Below are 19,586 nucleotides of genomic sequence, written 5' to 3'. Positions count from 1 at the left end.
CAAGAGATTTCAAAGTAGTCTTTCTGCTCCCTCATTTTGACAGCAAACTCAAAATTCTGGGTCTGTACATACGGGGCAGCACTGTCATCATTGTCGTCGTTGTTGTTGTCGTCATTGTCATCTTCCTTTTCTTCTTCTTCTTCTTCTTCTTCTTCTTCTTCTTCTTCTTCTTCTTCTTCTTCTTCTTCTTCTTCTTCTTCTATAAACCATATTTTAATTTTATTTTTTCATCTTTATTAACTTGGGTATTTCTCATTTACATTTCAATTGTTGTTCCCTTTCCCAGTTTCCTGGCCAACATCCCCTAACCCCTCCCCTTCTCTATGGGCGTTCCCCTCCCCATCCTCCCCCTATTACTGCCCTCCCCCCAACAATCACCACTGTCTTCTTTTTAACACCTAAGTGCCTTGTTTGGGGGAAATCCTGCCTGCGTTTATGCGATTGCATTCTGTTATTTATCTCTCAATGTGTTCTCTGTTCTGCTCTGCACCTGCTCACCTGCGCTTAGCCCCAAACCCAACACTGTCTCATATCTCCTGGATCCTTCTTTCATTCTCCCTCCCTCCTTCCCTCCCTCCCTCTCTCCCTCCCTCATCTCACTCTCTCTTCCTCTCTCTTCCCCCTCCCTCCCTCCCCTTTCTCCTTCCCCTCTCCCTCTCCCTCCTCTCCATTCCTCTCCTTTCTCCTCTCTCCCCTCCCTTCCCTTTCCTCTCTCTCCCATCCTTTTCCTCTCTTTCTATTCCCTTTCCTCCCTCTCCCTCCCTCTCCTTCCCCTCCTCTCCATCCTCTTCCCCCTCTCTTCCCCTCCCTTCCCTGCCTCTCTCCCTTCCTTTCCCTCCCCCTTCCCTTCCCTTCTTCCTTCCTTTCTTCCTTCCCTCCTTCCTTCCTTATTGCCTGCCTCTTTCTTCCTCAGTTCCCTCCTCTCGCCCTCACTCTCTCTCTCTCTCTTTTATTATGTAGTCTTGGCTGGCCTGGATCTGCCTACTAGACCAAGTTGGCTTTAAACTTGCCGTGTGCCTCCTGCTAGGTTAGCATGTGTGTCCCACAAGGCCATGCTACACCTATACATTTGTTAAACAACTCCTTTCTTGTGCCCTGTCTTCTCCCCACCCCCAGGGACAGTGGCTCCCCCTTCCAGAAAGCACTCCCTTCCTTCCAGCCTCTGTGTCTATATAGAATTCTGTACACATCTCGACAGTCTATACTGTTGCCTGTTCATTTCACGTGAACCCTTTTCTTCTGACTTCTGTATCTTATTAATTTTGGCGTTCACAACCAGGCCCACGATGGATAGTTTAGTCTGTCGATGTAACTGGCTGCTTTACGACAGAGTAATTTTGCTTTCTGTCCTCTAAGACTCAATGTCAGTTGAGGATTATGGGGCTAAAACTCACTTTATATATTAATGAATCCATCAGTTTGAGAGCTTCTGGTCTGTGTCAAATGGTCTAACACTAGAGCTTAGTTGACACGGTGAAGCTCAGAGTCTCAGTGAAAGGGACAAAAACATTCAGGACAAAGCTTATTTCAGGGGACAATGACGTCATGAAAGAAGAGAATGGGTCAGAGCGTGCCTGGGATGAGGACAACATCCATCTAAGATCCTCAGGTAAGGTTCCTTAGAACAGGGAAATCTGGGCTAGGATGAAAACCAGGAAGGAGATGGCGGGAACAATTCTGATGAAAGAGATCTTTAGGCCAAGACAGTAGAGTGTGCAAAGGCCCTAGGACAGCAAAGGGCTTTAAGAATAAAAGGAGGAAGGATGCTCAGAGCCCAGGACCTTGAGCACAGGTGTTGGGCTGTATGAAAAGGTTGGCAAATCCTCTCTATCAATAGCCAGATGGAAATTGGTTGGGCTCTGCAGATCAGAGCTCACTGCTCAGTACTGGGATTTGAATGTGAAATACCCACTCCCAACCAGTCCTATGTATCTGAACACTTGGTACCCAGCTGGTGGCGCTGCTTGGGAAGATTTCAGAAACCTCAGGATGGAGAGCCTCACTGGAGGAAGTGGGTCTATGGGCGTGTGCCTTCAGGTTTTATAGCCAGGTTTCACAGCCTGTTTTCTCCCCTGATGTAGATGTAATGGGACCATCTGACCTGCTCTTTGGCCTTTCCTACCACAGTGGACTGTGAATCCTGGAATTGTGAGCCAGGGTGGACTATGCTTCCCAGAACAGTGAGCCAGGGTGGACTGTGAACCCCAGAACTGTGAGCCAGGATGGACTGTGCATCCCAGAACTGTGAGCCAGGGTGGACTGTGCATCCCAGAAGAGTGAGCCAGGGTGGACTGTGCATCTCAGAACTGTGAGCCAAAGTGGACTGTGCATCCCAGAACTGTGAGCCAGGGTGGACTGTGCATCCCAGAAGAGTGAGCCAGGGTGGACTGTGCATCTCAGAACTGTGAGCCAAAGTAGACTGTGCATCTCAGAACTGTGAGCCAGGGTGGACTGTGCATCCCAGAACTGTGAGTCAGAGTGGACTGTGCATCCCAGAACTGTGAGGCAGGGTGGACTGTGCATCCCAGAAGAGTGAGCCAGGGTGGACTGTGCATCCCAGAAGAGTGAGCCAGGGTGGACTGTGCATCCCAGAAGAGTGAGCCAGGGTGGACTGTGCATCCCAGAACTGTGAGGCAGGGTGGACTGTGCATCCCAGAAGAGTGAGCCAGGGTGGACTGTGCATCTCAGAACTGTGAGCCAGGGTGGACTGTGCATCCCAGAACTGTGAGCCAGGGTGGACTGTGCATCCCAGAACTGTGAGCCAGGGTGGACTGTGCATCCCAGAACTGTGAGCCAGGGTGGACTGTGCATCCCAGAAGAGTGAGCCAGGGTGGACTGTGCATCTCAGAACTGTGAGCCAAAGTGGACTGTGCATCTCAGAACTGTGAGCCAGGGTGGACTGTGCATCCCAGAACTGTGAGCCAGGGTAGACTGTGCATTCCAGAAGAGTGAGCCAGGGTGGACTGTGCATCCCAGAAGAGTGAGCCAGGGTGGACTGTGCATCCCAGAAGAGTGAGCCAGGGTGGACTGTGCATCTCAGAACTGTGAGCCAAAGTGGACTGTGCATCTCAGAACTGTGAGCCAGGGTGGACTGTGCATCCCAGAACTGTGAGCCAGGGTGGACTGTGCATCCCAGAACTGTGAGCCAGGGTGGACTGTGCATCCCAGAAGAGTGAGCCAGGGTGGACTGTGCATCCCAGAACTGTGAGCCAAGGTGGACTGTGCATCCCAGAAGAGTGAGTCAGAGTGGACTGTGCATCCCAGAACTGTGAGCCAGGGTGGACTGTGCACCCCAGAACTGTGAATCAGGGTGGACTGTGCATCCCAGAACTGTGAGCCAGGGTGGACTGTGCATCCCAGAACTGTGAGGCACGGTGGACTGTGCATCCCAGAATTGTGAGCATGGGTTAACCTATCCTACCATAACCTGCTTCTTGTCTTCTGTCACAGCAACAAAGAAGTAACTAAAACACTCCAGCAACTCAACTTGGCCACCACAGCAGAGCCACATGTAGCTAACTGATCCGTAGACTACACTACTACTGTGTGTTCAGCTTGCGTGTCTTTGTAATGATAGCAGGTGGGCCAGATTGGGTATGTACGTAGGGTACATTGGGTATGTAATTTGCCCTGAAATAGCTATTGGTTGGTCAAAATTTGCTTTAACGAGATTCGTTGTGTGTGATATAATAATTTACAGCCTGAAAGTTCCGTTTCTCAATTTATTCTGCCTTTGCCATTACAAACTCTATTTCAAATGCTCTTTTGGAAGCTGACGGGTATAGGGGTGGGTCTATGGCGCTTGCTTGTACCTTTTAGCAGCAACATGACCTTAGGTTAACTGCTTAATAACCCTGTGCCTCAGTGCTTTCTTTGTAGAATAGTAGTAGTAGTAGTAGTAATGGCTGTCTCTAAGGCTTATTTAATGGATTAATACAATTGTGTGTATAAACCATCTGCCAGACTAGAGGTTCCCTGACATGAATCCATTTTCTTTTCCTTTTCATATAGCATGCAACATCCAGGAAATGTAATCTTGGTTGTTGGGTTCAGTAAGTCAACCACTGGACTAAGGAGGTAACCAGTTAGAAATGTTCTTGCCGTCCGAGCATGAGAACCTGAGTTTGGGGTACCTAGGACCCCTGTAAAAGCCAGGTATGTGTCTATAACTTCAGTGCTGGGATTACAAAGACAAGCAGATCCCTGGTGCTCACTGCCTAGCAGCCTGGAGTGATGTCTTAATTCTAGGTTCAGAGAGAGACCTTGCCTTAAGAACATAAGGTCTAGAGTGACAGGAAGATGTTGACATCATGAACCTTTGCTCTCTTTACATGTGCACACACACACACACACACACACACACACACACACACACACACACATATTTCCACAAACATGTCCGGCTGTTTGGAATTGATGCAAAATGGAGACTGTCTCATCCTACCGTATTTGCCTTATACAACAATATCCTCAAGCCTGGAGAGATGTGTTTAAGAACGCTGTTTACTCTTCAAAGGACCTGAGTTTGATCCCTAGCGTCCACACTACAGCTCACAGCTATCTGTCACATAAGTTCCCGGGGATCCAGCGCCCCCTCCTGGTTTACAAAGGTACCAGGTGTGCAGGCGGTCCTAGACTCTTGCAGGCAAAACACCCATAGGCATAAACTAAAATAAATTCAATAAATGTAGGAGTATTAAAATTAAAATGCAAGTATTTAGAAGAACAGAAGAATCCAGAAGAGAAGAAATGCAGAAGAGAAGAAAGAAGAGAGAAGAGAAGAAGATGGAAAGGAGGCCAAAGCCACGTTTCTTCTTGGTTTTACCTCGTCTTAAGCTCTGTAGTGCTCACAGGTAATAGTGCCAGAGAGTGGAAACTAGGTAACAAAACGATGCCTATTCTTGTTTAGTTTCCGTTGCTGTGATAAACACCATATCCACAAGTAACTTGGGGAGGAGTTTCATTCATCTTACAGGTTACCATCAACCTCAGTCAGGGCAGGAACTATTGAGGAACATTCCTGCCCAATTGTCTTTCCAATAGAGTCCCTGCCCTCTAGCCTTGGAATGGTACCGCCCACAGTTAGCTCCGCCCACAGTTGGCTCCGCCCACTCCCATCCAAGAAAATGCCCCACAGGTGTGCTGTGGGCTAGTCTGAGGGAGGAAGTTCTCCAACTGAAGTTCCCTCTTCCCACGTGCTTCAAGTTGACAACCAAGGTGAAGTATCGGAGTTATGTAGGGTTCTCTGCAATGCAGTCTGCATTCTTGCCCTCATGTCCGTGGATGCAACAATAGGTCGGTATTAGTTAAGGACCTACTGAATGCCAGGCACTACTGTGAACAGACAGAGGTGTTACATTTACCATGTCAGATGGCAGAGTCATCAGCTACGGTCATGGGCAGGCCCAGCTTCTTGCACCGTGGCCACCCTCCCCCCAGTTAAAGAAGGTCTCTTTAAATAAAAATTGGAGAGGGGCGGTGGAGACGGCTCAGGTGGTAAAGTGCTTGCTGCACAAGCACGAAGTCCTGAGTTCAGATCCTCAGCACATAGGTAAAAGGTCTGACCTGGTGCCTTATGCTTGTAGTCCCAGTGTTGGGGAGGCAGAGACAGGAAGATCTGGGAGGCTCACCGGTTAGCTGGCCTAGCCCCTTGGCTGAGTTCCAGGTCAGTGAGCCCAGGCTTCCTAGCGACTCTGTCTCTGGCGATAGTGGCAGCCCACCAAATCAATTATGATGCCCCAGAGGGATGAGGGTATGGGGGAGGATGTGCATGAGCAGAAGATTGCGAGTGAGAAAGTCAAAACACAGCTCAAACTCCTCCACGTGGTTCTGGTTTAAAAACGGACCAAAGACGCCATTTCTAAATGTGTTTGCTTTTTATCCCTTCTTGTTGGAAAAAAAAAAAAAAGAAAAGAAAAGAAAAGAAATCCTTTTCGTTAAGATAGAAAGACTGAAGCGAAACGCGAACAAATATGCTTGGATCTAAATGCAAGCCTTTCTGGTTTTGTTGTTATTATTGTGGCTGCTCTCCTAGGTTTCCGGCCCGTGCTAATGTTGCCCAGGTGATAAGCCCCGTGCTTGTGGATTTACCATAAAGCTTTCTCTAAAATATTTCATAATCTGGTTACATTGGGCTTTGACTGGCTCTAATGAGTATGAGGGTGGGTGGCAGTGTTGGGGATTCTGAAAAAATGTTCTCCGGGACCTTCTACTATATCTTGGGTATTTACTGTATATCGGAACCACTCGGAGGTCTCCTAAGGAACCCTTTATGAGTCTTGCTTCACACAATTCTAGTATAGTAGGAAGGCTTTTCAGACTGCTAGTCAGCTGTAGTCAGTATCTGGAGTATCTGGCTGAAAAGCACTCCTAAGTCAACCTTGCCGGCTATAGGTACAATTGTATACATTCTCAGAATACAGGAAAAACTGAGGCATACAGTGGTGGTTAAATTGCCCTAGATCACCCTAATAAGTTCATGTCACAACATTCTGGCTCTAAGAAGGCCTGACTGGGGTACAGCGGCAAGAAAGAGACGAGAGAAGTTAGAGGAGATTATGAATTTGGCCCCGTGTGAGAGTCCCTGTGTGTCCGTTAGGACGACTATGGTGGACAAGACTTAGTGCTCACTGCGGACATATTCAAACGGGACTTTGCGAGTGCTGCCAGCAGAGAGTGGGGAAAAGAAGAGATTGTGAGATTGTGTGTGTGTGTGTGTGTCTGTGTGTGTGTGTGTGTGTGTGTGTGTGTGTGTGAACAAACTCTGGATGGCACACTAATGAGGAGGAGAATCTGATGTCTGGAGGTGTAGAGAGATTTGTTGGGGGCGTCCACCCCCCCACCCCTCCTCCTGACCACAAGCCTTCAATCAATGTTTGTGTGAGGAATCTGCAGACTAATGCTGCTTTGATCTGATAGCAATTCATTTTCCTGGTTGCCCTGAGCATGCTGTAGGAGGCTAGCCAGGAGCACAGTAGAACCCAGGCCCCTGTACTCGGCCTGAGACTGCCTGGAGTGGTGGAGGTAACCTTTACCTTCTTAGACACAGGGCTCCATCAGGTGGGGGGAGGCGCCTGGAGGAGGTGGGAGGGAGTGACTTCATCGGTTTAATGAAAAATGACCTGAACGTCTTTCTGAACCTGGAAACTCCCCATCGAACTGGGGCCAAAGAAAACAGGATTAGGCTGTATTTCTTCTAGGTTGGTTGCCCCGCATCTCTGTAGGATGAGTTAAACTGGAGAGAACGGGGGGGGGGGGATGGGGTGGGGGTGGGACAATCTCTCTTCATTGTCTCTGCAGAGAAATCAGGAGAGATATCAGGGATTAATGGAGTTTTCCCCCGATCTCCTGTAGGTAGGTAGAACCCCTTTCCTTCTGACTCCTTTGCCTTGCAAGTGGGCACCCATTTCTTTGGTATGTGTCTATTATAACCTAAAGTTTGCCATATGGCATTCAGAAAGAGTCACCCCTCTGGCATTTGGTCTCCTGACAGGCCTCCGATGTCCAGTCTAATGTTCTCTCTTCCCACTGACCCCCTCTGAAGGAAACAGCTTCTGCCCTGAAACAGGTTTTTTTTTTTTTTTTTTTTTTTTTTTTTTTTTTTTTTTTTTAAATGGCACACACACTTTGCCAGAGTGGGCAAAAGTGATGTGACGTTCTTTGTGTGGCTTGCTGGGGTGACACTTTCCAAGATGCATTGAGCTCAGGCATAGGGGCACAGGAGACTTCATCTTTCATTGCCCAGTTTGAAGCTGGCAAGGGAAGCCACCAAATCGAAACCACGGCTAACATCACAAGTTCACAATCTCTTTAGTGCCTGGTTCCTTAAAGCACTCTTTACAGGAGAACAGAGAGAGTAAGTCAACAGGGCTGTTTTCACTTTAATGCAATGTATATTTATTGTAAACAATAATATACAAAAAAAGAAAGGAAGGAAGGGAAGAAAGGCGGGGTGCACAAAGAAGAAACAGTTTTGGACGGGAGGGTGGGGTGGGGCGAACAAACAAGACACAAACAAACCAAACCTTACCTAAAGAGAAATAATGACATAAATGTCAGGTTTCTTAAGTTACAGAAATAGTTTTTAAAAGGTCTGTTTTTATACAGAAATCGAAAGATGCCATATTATAAGGTTTTATTCTACTGACTTCTAAAACTGTTAATATATCTTTTTTTAAATTAAAAAAAAAAGTCTGCTGTCATTTAAAAAAAAAAAAGCAATCCGTACACTCTCCAACCACAGCAGTGAAATAAGAATTAAGGTCTGTCCGATGTCTCTCTGCAGGAGAGCAGGCAAGGGGCTATCCATGACACACGCTTGCAGAAGCTTGCGTTGTTCACAACACACGCACACATCCACATACAGTCCAGGCAGCCCAAAGATCTGTGGCGGAAAACACTGCAAAAGGACTCAGTGATAGCTCACTGCATTTGAAACCTCTCATTTGTCCACAGAGAGAAACAGGTTTCCAGTTTGTTATCACCGAGAACGAAAACAACAGAGAAGGGGGGTGGGGACCCACAAGGATGCACAAAAAAAAAAAAAAAAAAAGCATTTGTACAAATCTAGAATGAAGAATTCAAAGAGACTTGCTTTTAATAATAAAAAAGGTTAAAGAGATAAATTAAAAAAATGGTTACAGTTAAGAACATAATTTAACAACAGATGACCATACCCTTTGGGGAAGGCGCCAACAATCTACCTTAAAGACAGAAAATTAAAAAAAAAAAAAGTTAAAAAAAGAGGAAAGAAAAAAGAAAAAAGAAAAAAGAAAAAAAAAGGAAGGAGATTTTTTTTTCTTAAAAAAAAATGAAAACTCCTCCTTACAAAATAAATAATTTCAGCACATGGAACGTCTTGAAGGTTAAACGCTGGTATTCAGGGAGGTACAGGTGAAGGTCTGAGCTGGCAGACTCCAGCATCTGCTGGCCACATGGGGCCCAGGCAGGCAACCAGGGGCAAATGTGCTTGGGCACTTACGGGCTGCTTGAAAAATCTTCCCCAAGAAATTTTGGTCTCCTTTCCTTGCCCTTGGCTTTCCTTCTGAGGTCGCAGGCAAAGGCACAGTGAATGTTCTAGGAACAGCATATGTATTTCCCAGCAGCCGGGTTTTAAGGCTCAAGGTGTTTTTCTTCTTGTTTTAAAAATATATATATATATTTATGATAAAGCTCACCGATGTGCTCTATGTTATCTGTTTATTCCCCTTAGGGCAAAAGAAGGCCTTTCTTTCTTTCTTTCTTTCTTTCTTTCTTTCTTTCTTTCTTTCTCTCTTTCTCTCTTTCTCTCTTTCTTTTTTTAAGGCAGCTGCTCCTGAAATCTGAGAGCCTGGGGAATTAATCAAAGCTCACCCCCAAAACTGATGGTGTAACAAAATTCTGTATATTGCTTATGTTACTATAACAACACGTTTTTTTCTTTTTCTTTTTTTTTCCATTTTTTTGTTTGTTTTGTTTTTGTTTTTGTTTTTTTGTCTGTTTAGGAGAAAGCAAATCTGTACAAAAATACTCTGGTTGCAAGGAAGGCTAGGGGACACTCTTGAACTAGGAGAAGTTAAGCTGTTGGAAAAATAAGAGCATTTAACTTTTTTATCTAAAATATGTATAAATCCCCTCAAAATGGTAATGAGTCATACACAGTACATACTAAAAGTATTTAAAATAGAGAATATTCCTCACAGAGGACTTTTTTTTCCTTTAATTACGGCTAAAAAATAATTACAAAGTCCAAACAGGCAGGGAGATTCTCCAATCATCCTCCTCACTAACTCTGAAGGAGCCAAGCCCTTCCTCACTGACGCTGGTGGGTCCATCTGGCCACGAATGGCCGGGCCATTTGCAACGTGTTTGCATGAGCTCAGATAATGTCTTAAAGTCTCTCTCCTGGAATCTCAGCAATCGTTACCTTCACTTACATCTTTAAAAAATAACGACAGACCAAAAAAAAAAAGTGTCCAAAGGAATTTCAATTGGTTCTTGATTTTCTTCAGCGTTTTCTTTTTCCTTTTCTTCTTAAAAAAAAAAAAAAAAAAAGATCAACTCTGTCACCATTGCTCTTCAAGGTCTCCTCAGGGTCTGGTGAGCTGTGTGTAGACGGGTTGTTCCCAGTGCTGAGGGCTGTGGGTCTGCGGGATGGAAGGGACCCCGGAGGTGTCAGCGATGGGGGTGTACATGGGGCGCTGCGCTGGGTTCATGTAGGTGAAGGTGGAGTAGAGCCCCGAGCCCTGGCCGGCTGCGTGGCTGTAGTAGGAGCCGGAGTTCTGGTGGTCGGTGTAGTCATACTGCGAGCGCGTGATGGTTGGGTAGGAGGGGTTGTAGTGCGGAAGGTTGAAGGGGCTGTAGGAGATCTGTTGCGGGGAGTGCTGCTGCTGCTCGCTGTAGTGGCTCGGGCTCAGTTGCTCCGTCTTGATGTGCGTTCTCTGGGACTGGCCTGGCTCGCTGCTCAGCGTGGTGAGCGTGTGCGCCTGCTGCTGCTGGGGTGCCTGCTGCGGCTGCGGGGGTGCTTGCTGCTGCGGAGGCGCCTGTGGGGCTTGCGGAGCCTGTGGGGGCTGCTGTGGAGGAGGGGGCGGCGCCTGTTGCTTTGACATCCACACGTGGCCCGCGGTCGCTGGAGTGGGTGCGGTGCTGCTGATGCCGTAGCTGCCAGTGTAGGAGACCTGGCCGTGGGTGGCCGGCACCCCTGGGTGGCCGTTGGGCGGCAGGTATTGGTCAAACTCATTGACGTCGAAGGTCTCGATGTTGGAGATGACGTCGCTGCTCAGCTCACCGATGTCCACGTCGCGGAAGTCGATGGGGGGCTGTCTGCCACCCTCTGCCAGAGGGCGCCCCTCTCGTTTCAGATCAACTTTCCCAGCTTGCACGTCTGTTTTGGGAGTGGTGGGTGGGGTCGGTGGACCCTGAGATTGCCCTGCAGGCAATAAAAGAGAGACAAACGGTAAAAAAATCAACAAGCGCTATGCAAAGCCCCGGGTCTTCGAAGCCCATAGGGACCCTCCCTGGTTGCCAAGGTGTTATTAGGACCCGCTCCCGCGCTGGAGGCGAGCTGCACTAGCGATAAGTCGCCGAATGATTAACCCGCAGGTACACACTAGGCAAGCTCCTTTTATCAGGGGAGGGGTCTGAGGTCCCAAGGGTCCGGAAGACTAAATTGCTACCTGTAGAAGAATGTGTGCTTTTGGGGTGAGGCGCAAAGAGAAAAGTGGGTAAGTTTCGTAAAGCAATTAAGACATGTTACCTTGCAATAAAGAATCCAGCTCAGGATTCATGGTTTGAGGTAGGTGTGTGTGTGTGTGTGTGTGTGTGTGTGTGTGTGTGTGTGTGTGTGTGTGTGCGCGCGCGCGCGCGTGCGCTCGCCCCCGCGTGCGCTCGCCCCCGCGCGCGCCCGTGTACGCGCGCCTGCCTGCCTGTTTCTGAGGGCCCAGGACAGGGAATACAGGGAATAGTGTTTCCTTACTTCATGGAGCTCAAGATTCCTACCCAGATATTTCTCGGGGTTGGGGGGGGGGGGCTAAGGAGGAGCCCGGAGTGGCCAGGCCTGGGGGATCACTCGCGTCTTGCTCACCGGAGTGCTCGCCCGGGGAGTGCACCTCACTCATGCCCGAGGAGGAGTGCGGGGAGTCCGCTTGCAGCGCCTTGAAGATGGCGTTAGGAGAGATGTGAGTCTGTTCGGTGGCCTCTTCGGCCTCTGCTTGCCCATTCTTCACCGACTTCCTCCGCCGGGGCTGGTACTTGTAATCGGGGTGGTCTTTCTTGTGCTGCACGCGCAGCCGCTCCGCCTCCTCCACGAAGGGTCTCTTCTCGCTCTCGTTCAGCAGTCTGGGGGGGCAGAAGTAAAGAGGGAGGGGGGGTCAATGAAACCCTGGGAGCTGTCAGGTCCCCACCCCTCCTTCGCGCAATACCCCTCCTCCCTTCTGTCTGCTTTCCATCCTCCTCGGAGACTCAGAACTTTTTTTTCTTTCTTTTTCTTTCTTTTTTTAAAAAAGTATTCGGAGTCGACCTGAGCGGTCACTCCTCGCCCCGCCCCGCCCCCTCCCGGGCCTCCTATTTTGGAAGCCCAGTAGACGAAAATAGCTCCCTGCTGAGGCTGCTCTAAACGCCTTTGCTACCGGAGCGGTCCACCCCTCCCAACACGCAGTAAAAACTTTCCGAAAACCCACTTAAATTGCAAGAAGCTCGCTCTGTCGATCCACGCCCCTACCAGTTCTCAGTAGCTTTCCCCAATTCTTGCCTGGGTCTACTCCGGTCTCAGTTACACTTTCCCTTCACTCGGTCTTCCCAGGAAAGAGCGCAGTTGGCCGGGGGGGGGGGGGAGGTGGGCTTGCTTCCTCTAATTGTTCCTTTCAAGGAGGACCGGGGTGGCACACCCCCTCACTCCCCACTACATTCCTACATTCACGCCACTCTCCACCGCGCACCCCCCAACTCCCCGCCATCGCTAAGAGCAATCCCAAGAACTTTCTCAAACTTTGAGCTGCGTCCCCCCCCCCCCAGCCCTCCCTGCCCTCCCCGCCCTCCCCGCCCTGCATCCTGGACCGAAGACCCCAGGATGCACAACTCAGGGAGGCGGGGCGGGGTCGGTAAGTGCAGCCCGCGTCCCGGGTAGCCACTGAGCCCTCCGTGGCAGCCCGCGCGCTCACCTCCAGAGCTTGCCCAGAGTCTTGCTGAGCTCCGCGTTGTGCAGATGCGGGTACTGGTCTGCCAGCTTCCTGCGCGCAGCCTGCGCCCACACCATGAAGGCGTTCATGGGCCGCTTGACGTGTGGCTTGTTCTTGCTGGAGCCGTTGACGCGCACCGGCATGGGCACCAGGGTCCAGTCGTAGCCCTTCAGCACCTGGCTGACCGCCTCGCGGATGCACACTGGGAATTTATCTTCCTCGCTCTCCTTCTTCAGATCCGGCTCGCCCTTGGGGAACGTGTTCTCCTGGGGCCGTGTGTTCTCCGTGTCGGAGCCTGAGCCCGAGGGGCAGGGCGAACCAGCCGAGTCCTCCGACATGGTGGGGCTGGGGGCGCCAGACAAGCCCTTCTCCTGCTCGTCGGTCATCTTCATGAAGGGGTCCAGGAGATTCATACGCGAGCCCGGGGCAGGGGGCGGGTGGCCGGGAAAGGAGAGAAGCCGCGGCTGCTGGGGCTCCTCTTCCCTCAGCTGCCCGGACGCGGACGCCGAGCGAACGGCTCCCGGGGAGGTTGGCGCGTCACCCGGCTGCGGCGGCGAGCACTTAGCAGAGGCGCTGGGTGGCCAGTGCTCAGTTGCCCGCTCCAAACCCGGGGAAGGCGAATCGGAGCGGAGGAGGAGGGAGGGAAAACAGAGAACGAAACCAGGGCTACTTGCACCCCGTCTCTTTTGCAAAGAAAAGTTCCTGGACCGAAACTGGTAAAGTTGTCGCTCCCACTGAAGTTTCCAGACAGTTCCGAGCAACGCTCTCAGCTCTCCGGCTCCCAGCCCAGAGTCTCTTTAATAAATACTCCCCCTTCACCTTAGAGACCTCGGACCAATCACGGCTCGGCAGTCATCAGGGTTGGCAAGTCGCTGATTGGACCGGATTTTGAAAGGGTGGGGGGAGGATTGTGGCTCCGGGTTGGGTGACGAGACTCGAGGGGAGGAGAGGGGAGGGAAGCTCAGCCGGAGGGTGGATGGGGATGGTGGGGTGAGGGGACTTGGGGGGGGGGGCGCGGGGCAGGCGGGGGACCCGGGACGTCCGAGTGTGTAAGTTTGCTCTCTACTCTCCGAATGTCACAGTTTTGGAACGGTCTCCTTGTGTGTGTGTGTGTGTGTGTGTGTGTGTGTGTGTGTGTGTGTGTGTGTACGCGCGCATGTCTAGACTAGGACCCCCCTCCCACTATCCCTCCCGCCCCCCCCCCCACCACAGTCCACTACTTTTTCGATGCTGTCTCCGTGGTACCCGGGACTTTGCTGGCGTTTACAGCAATGGAAATTGCAACAGCTGCTCGTCAAAGCGGAGCTCAGCTTCTGCGCCTGGAGTCTGCCGGCTTCCCAAAAAGTGCTTAGAAATTGTCTTTTGGAAGCAAATGTTTGGGTGACTCAACGCCCGCTGTTCTCTGTAATAATCCATATAAATAGATTAACGCGCTCTGGTTCACCGAGGCCGGTGTGGTGGTGGCTGGAGATTCTGCTGCGCTCTCGCAGTGGGAATCAATGAAAACCAAAGCCAAGCACCGGCGAAAGCTGGCGGCGGGGACCGCGCAGTCCCGGGCTCTAGCGGCCGGTCCCTTGGGCCACGCCGACCTTGAACTGACAAGTCCTTCCCCGGCCCCTCCAGCACTCTGACGCCCCTTGGAGTCAGGATTATTACTTTAGAGTTTTGTTTCTAGCCTCCTGGCTGAGTCACAAACACCATCAGGTTCGCTACTGGAGTTTGCAAAAACTGCTCCGGTGTTGAGAGTGAAGTTTGCAAAGGTGGCAGCGCAGGACGGTGAGGCCGAGAAGGCCCTTGACTTGGACTGGAGACTCCAGACAAAACGGGCCACTTTGGCGGAGCCTTGTGACTCCCTCGCTTGGGCCTTCCTTTACCAGATAACCTGGGAAGGCGAAGCGCTAGGCGTCTGAACTTTAGTCGCGTCCTTTTAGACCTGCACACAGGTGGGCGTTCTGGGGGAGGCCACGTAGGTGTCCGTTGTACTTTAAGAGTGCTTGGAGCCGAAGATCCGTGTTTATTCAAACTCTTAGAGCAAAGTTGGATAAGGGAGGAATTATCTTTTCTGGAACGAATAAAAAAATCTTAGTTGCCATCGGGCGACATGCCCTCGGAACCACAAACAAACTCACAACGGTGTAAAAAAAAAAAGATAAACAAATTCATTTAAGCACCCCTTTCTGATTCTTGCAAAACTTCGCTTTGGACTTATTAAATTATTGATAAAGTGAACCGGCCTGTGTTCTAGCGAAGACAGGTTCCTACCCTCCAATTTGCTAAGTGTGGACACTTAGATATAAACGAATTTTTTCTTCGGGGTGCTTTTGAAAAGCTCGTTCCCCTTCGTTTTCTTCCGAAGTGGACATTTGTTATTTAGGGAAAGGAACTCGGGAAAACAGTAAGCTACGACTCGGTTCGGTCGGGTTTCTTTTCAAACGAATGTTACTCGCATTGTGTCACTACCACCCTATAGTCTGTTTACGAGCTTAAGAGACGTACAGACAATAGCCATCTATTCGTATCTCACAATGTGTAAGAAAATATATCTTTTTTTTTCAGAGTTGGGGGGCGGATTTTCTGTGCTCTGGGATGAAGGTATTTATGTGATCCTCAAACCGATTGAAGAGACCAGGGACCACTGTCAGATGTATTAAACCAGCGAGTTGTAATTTGTTGTAATTACCACGTTTTCTAAAGGCAGCGAGAACGACAGTGGCCTTATAAGGCATTTTGAAATATTTTATTGAGTATTTGTTCATGAATACTTACATTTACCCTTAATACAACATATGCAGAGATGTAATGTGCTACGACATTTTAAATCATGAAACGTCTTACATGTTTCTATGCCTCCACGCAAGCGTTTTTATATTCTTGAGTCTTTTTTTTGGGGGGGGGTGTTAACTTTTTAAACAAGTTGAAATGAAAATTGCACTGCAATTTTCGGCAACATCCAGAGGGGGCGCCAAAAGCCCAGAAACTGTCTGGAACTTTTGAGAAACTGCTGGAAAACTTTCCTTGCGGTGAACGGGCAGGGGCCCCGGGGTGGGGGAGGTGGCAGTGGTGCGTTGCTCGCAGTCAGTGGTCTTTCCAGGAGGAGACTTATCTCTACCGGAATTCCAACTCCTATTCTTTCCTGTGAGGATTCGACTGCGTGCAGCCTCGTTCAGGGGACCAGGGAAGTGCTTGTCTACAGGGAGTTGGGGGCGGGGAAGGCACTGCAGATGCCCAGGCTTTCTCATTTACAACCTGGAGAGTGAGAGTTGAGGGGCGCGGGTGTGTGTGTGTGGTGCCCCTTATTCTCCAGGTGCCAAGAGTTATCTTGTGTGCCATGATCAGGCGAAGGCTGTCTGTCAGGCACCTCAGTTTAAGAGTGGCTGAACGTGAAAAGCCCACTCCCAGAAGCCCTTCAGGGGCTTAGTCCACTGTGACTTGACTTTTTCTGTCACCCAGGCCTCTTCCTGACTTGATTCTGGCAGAATCTGGCATTCCTCAGGCCAGTGGACCTCAGCTTGAGGAAGGGGAAGCACCCTGGTGCGGACTGTGTTTAGATTACTGACCCAGCAAGAGGCTGCTGCTCTGTTCTAGCCAGAACCTCCTCTCTGGAGGTGGATGCTGTGGGGTCTGCAGTCTCCTGGGTGTGAGGGATGGAAAAGTTGAGGTGGATCCCAAGAGAAGTTATTGGGAAGTCCTCATCTGGGATCCCCCCACCTTTTCTCTCTCCAGCGGTACAGGGCCCAATCTCCCTGGTGGAGGTCTGTTGATCTCCCCTCCTACCAGCACAAACGGGGACAGGGGTAGGTGGAGGGGGTAGGGGGAATGCTGTGTGCCCTAGAGAGGATCCAGCTCCTGTGGACAGAGGGTGTGAAGGCTCAGCTACGTGCACTCTCTCCACACGAAGAATTAGGGACTAAAGCCTTCCCTACTCCAAAAGTCCTTAGCAAGGTGGGGACCTTGTCTAAAGCCATTTTCAACAGGGTCCCAACTTCTAGGAAATACTAGTTCAGTGCGGGCTAACAGTTGCACCCCTCCCAGGAAGACTTCGACCCCTGGCAACATTCAAAGTCCATGAAAGGGACACCCCATTTCTTAGGTCTTACAGTTCCAGGACTGCGTCCACACGAAATAATCTCGCAGGATTTCTGCTTCTGGCTGGACATGAGGTCCCCATGCCCAGGGCTCCCAGACGCTCTTCCGTGATTTCCATTTTTTCGCTGAGGCATGCAATGTTTGTTCTTTGCTTTTCCAGCCACAATTTCCTTTGGGAAGGGAGAGCCAGGTAAGCCCGGGCAGGCGCTGGGCTGGATGGCTGTAGCAACATGGGGCGGCAAGGGGAAAAGAGGCAGAGTAGCAGATTTGTAGGTAAGCAATAAATATCTGAATAAGTGCGGCCTTTGGGCTGTTTGCTTGTGTGAGCTCAGCAGTCAGACCTCCCAGCAACGTGTTCCCTAACCGCCTCTGCAAATGTATGCTTGAATGTATGCTTAAAATGTCCCCTGAAAGGGACATTTTAACTTTCTGTCCCTTTTGTATTTGATGAGGGAGCGTGATAGCCTGTCTGCCTCTGTTCTGTCCGCCCCCTACCCCACCCACACACCTACCAGTCAATTCTTGAGGCACCTGGTGACTGTAACCCAGAGGGACCTCCCACCTCTGGGGAGTATGAAGACCAGAGACTAAACTACCTGGAAAAGGCCTGGGGTGGATGGGAGCTTGCCTCTCTCTCAAGAGACATCCCTCTCCAGAGACAACCATCCCAAGAGGAAGCAATCAGCCCTCATTCTTGGTTTCCCAAAAAAATGTCTCCTTAGAGGTGGTGCCTGGGACAAATTCCTTCCACCAGCACCTAGAATGCCCTGTGGTCAATTTCCTGGTCTTAACTCAAGATGTCCCATCCTCTTAGCTAAAGGTGCTTTGCAGGGTTAATTTAAAAATAAAAATAAAGGAAGCTCTCACTATGGAGGCTCCTCCTAAGAAGCAGGCTCTCTGCTCTGCCAGTTGGAGCCTCAGGCTCGCTTCAGCCCCCCAGGGCTCATTGGGTCTTGGAGGTTTCCATCAGTTATTCCACCTAGCAATCTTTCTGAGCAAAGGTGTTTAGTCCCAGGAAAGGGGCTCACCAGAAGGGCCAGGCTCCTGAGAATAGTTTTATGGGGTCTCCTAAGGGAAGGTGAACCCCACGACAACAGTTTTGTTTTACCCGCTTGTCCCTCTTCCAGGCTCCCAATAGGAGGGTGAGTTTTTCCCGGATATCCTTAAAGGTGTCTATCAACCTATGGAAAGGGAGGGCACACCTTTACCACACAACCCCAACCTCCCCATCCTGAAGGCAAATCACCTTGGGTAAGGAGAATCTGTTTCCCAGAGACTCCCATTTCAACAGAACTCAGAAAGCCAGCCTGCAGCCAGCTCCTCCCTTTCTTTCTCCCCTAAGATTAGCCTGGGCTAAGTTGAGGGTCCTCCCATCTGCTTTTAGGATCTGCCTTGGGTTCAGGGTGACGAGAGAAAGACCCCAAGAGGACGAGTAGAAGTCAGTAGCCCCCAGTTCCTTGGCCCGAACTCCAGGGATCCTTCTGTCCTAAGGATGTGGCTAAGTCTAATGTCACCAGGTCAGTCTTAAGTCAGAAGAAACGTCACTCAGGGAGTGAGTGGCATTTTAACCAGAGTGCCTGCTCACTGGCCAGTAGTGGTCACCTGTGAACCTTGACATCACAAAATGGTGTTGTAAATGTCACAGGGACCTCCTCCTTTTCCTTCTGTCCCCTCCCTCCCCTCTTCTTCCTCCTTCTCTGACCCTTCCTCTTTGCCCCACCCCCCTCTTCTTTTTGAGACAGGGTCTTATGTATCCCAGGTTGACCTGGAGCTCACTGTATAGCCAACCTCAACCTTGTGGTCCCCCTGCCTCCATCTCCAAAGCAGGTAGACAATGGACCACCACACCGTGCTAAGTCCTGTCCCTCTCTTTAGGAGAGACAATGTTACAACCGGTGGGAGAGGCAGGTCGCCCTAGAGCTGGAAACTACTTCGCTCTCTTTCCTAGTTGGGGAGTGGCGGTTGAGAGAACAGTCATGAAGACATGGGTTCTCTCTGGGTACTTGTTAAGCTCACGGGACTACCAGCTTCACTGAGCCCAAGGAGGGAACGTCCTTAGCCCCATCCACCTTAATGTCGAGGGGCAAAGCCAATTCCTGTTGGTAAGTTGGCGGAAGTCCTCATAGGCTCAGGCGTGTGAGCATTTTATCTTTCCCTTCAGACTGGCTTCCCTGGCACCTCAGACATAGCCGGAAAGATGTTTCCAGAGCGCCATTTGGCTGTGGTAGGAATGAAGGTGGGTGGAGCTCCCTCAGGAAAACTCTACTGGGTTTTTACCCTACACTCCAGTGTCCCCTTATCCCCAGGGGCTCCTCTGTAGACACTCCCAAGGGAGTCCGAAATACAAACCCATGGAAGACGCATGCTGAGCTACTGAGAGATAGCCAGAAGTGCTTGCCAATCGACCGAGTCCATGGCTAAGCAGAAACTGGGAGATCAGGGTGAATGACTCTGAGTGTTTGAGCTGGGGCCACAGAGGATGGAGCACCACACAGGAAAACATCCTATCCTGGACACACATCACCCTGTCAGTTTCAATCTCCGTCTTTCTCATTCTCTTTCCCAACCACGATGATCACTTGGGCTTCCTGTGGCTCTGAACGCTCAGAGAGGGTGGCATCTGGTATCTACCATTAAGCCCTCTCCAGGTCTCCTTTCTGGCAGGATCCATCCTTGGTCTACCCGTGCCCAGCATTACCTCTAGGTTCAGTGTATTCTGAGACTCTGTCTCCCCCTATCACGGAATCAAACCCAAGATCACCGAGAGAGAAAGACCTGCTACTCTGGGGGCCATTCCAGCAGCACACTGAGGGGCCGGCAAAGCTAGTGAGAGACAGTGATTCCCTG

At 50.3% G+C, this 19,586-nt stretch overlaps 1 protein-coding gene across 1 annotated transcript; it reads right to left on the bottom strand.

Moving 5' to 3' along the window:
- Positions 1 to 7,872: 7,872 nt before the first annotated feature.
- On the bottom strand, positions 7,873 to 13,379 carry Sox9 (SRY-box transcription factor 9). The gene is given in 3 exon segments (NM_080403.2): positions 7,873 to 10,906; positions 11,561 to 11,814; positions 12,636 to 13,379. Coding segments are annotated over 3 exon segments (1,524 nt in total). The 5' UTR covers positions 13,067 to 13,379; the 3' UTR covers positions 7,873 to 10,067.
- Between the last annotated feature and the right edge of the window lie 6,207 nt (positions 13,380 to 19,586).

The sequence above is a fragment of the Rattus norvegicus genome, chromosome 10, assembly GCF_036323735.1.
Source record: "Rattus norvegicus strain BN/NHsdMcwi chromosome 10, GRCr8, whole genome shotgun sequence".
NCBI lineage: Eukaryota > Metazoa > Chordata > Mammalia > Rodentia > Muridae > Rattus > Rattus norvegicus.
The sequence above is the reverse complement of the archived record's forward strand: the minus strand, read 5'-3'. Positions and strand labels throughout refer to the sequence as shown.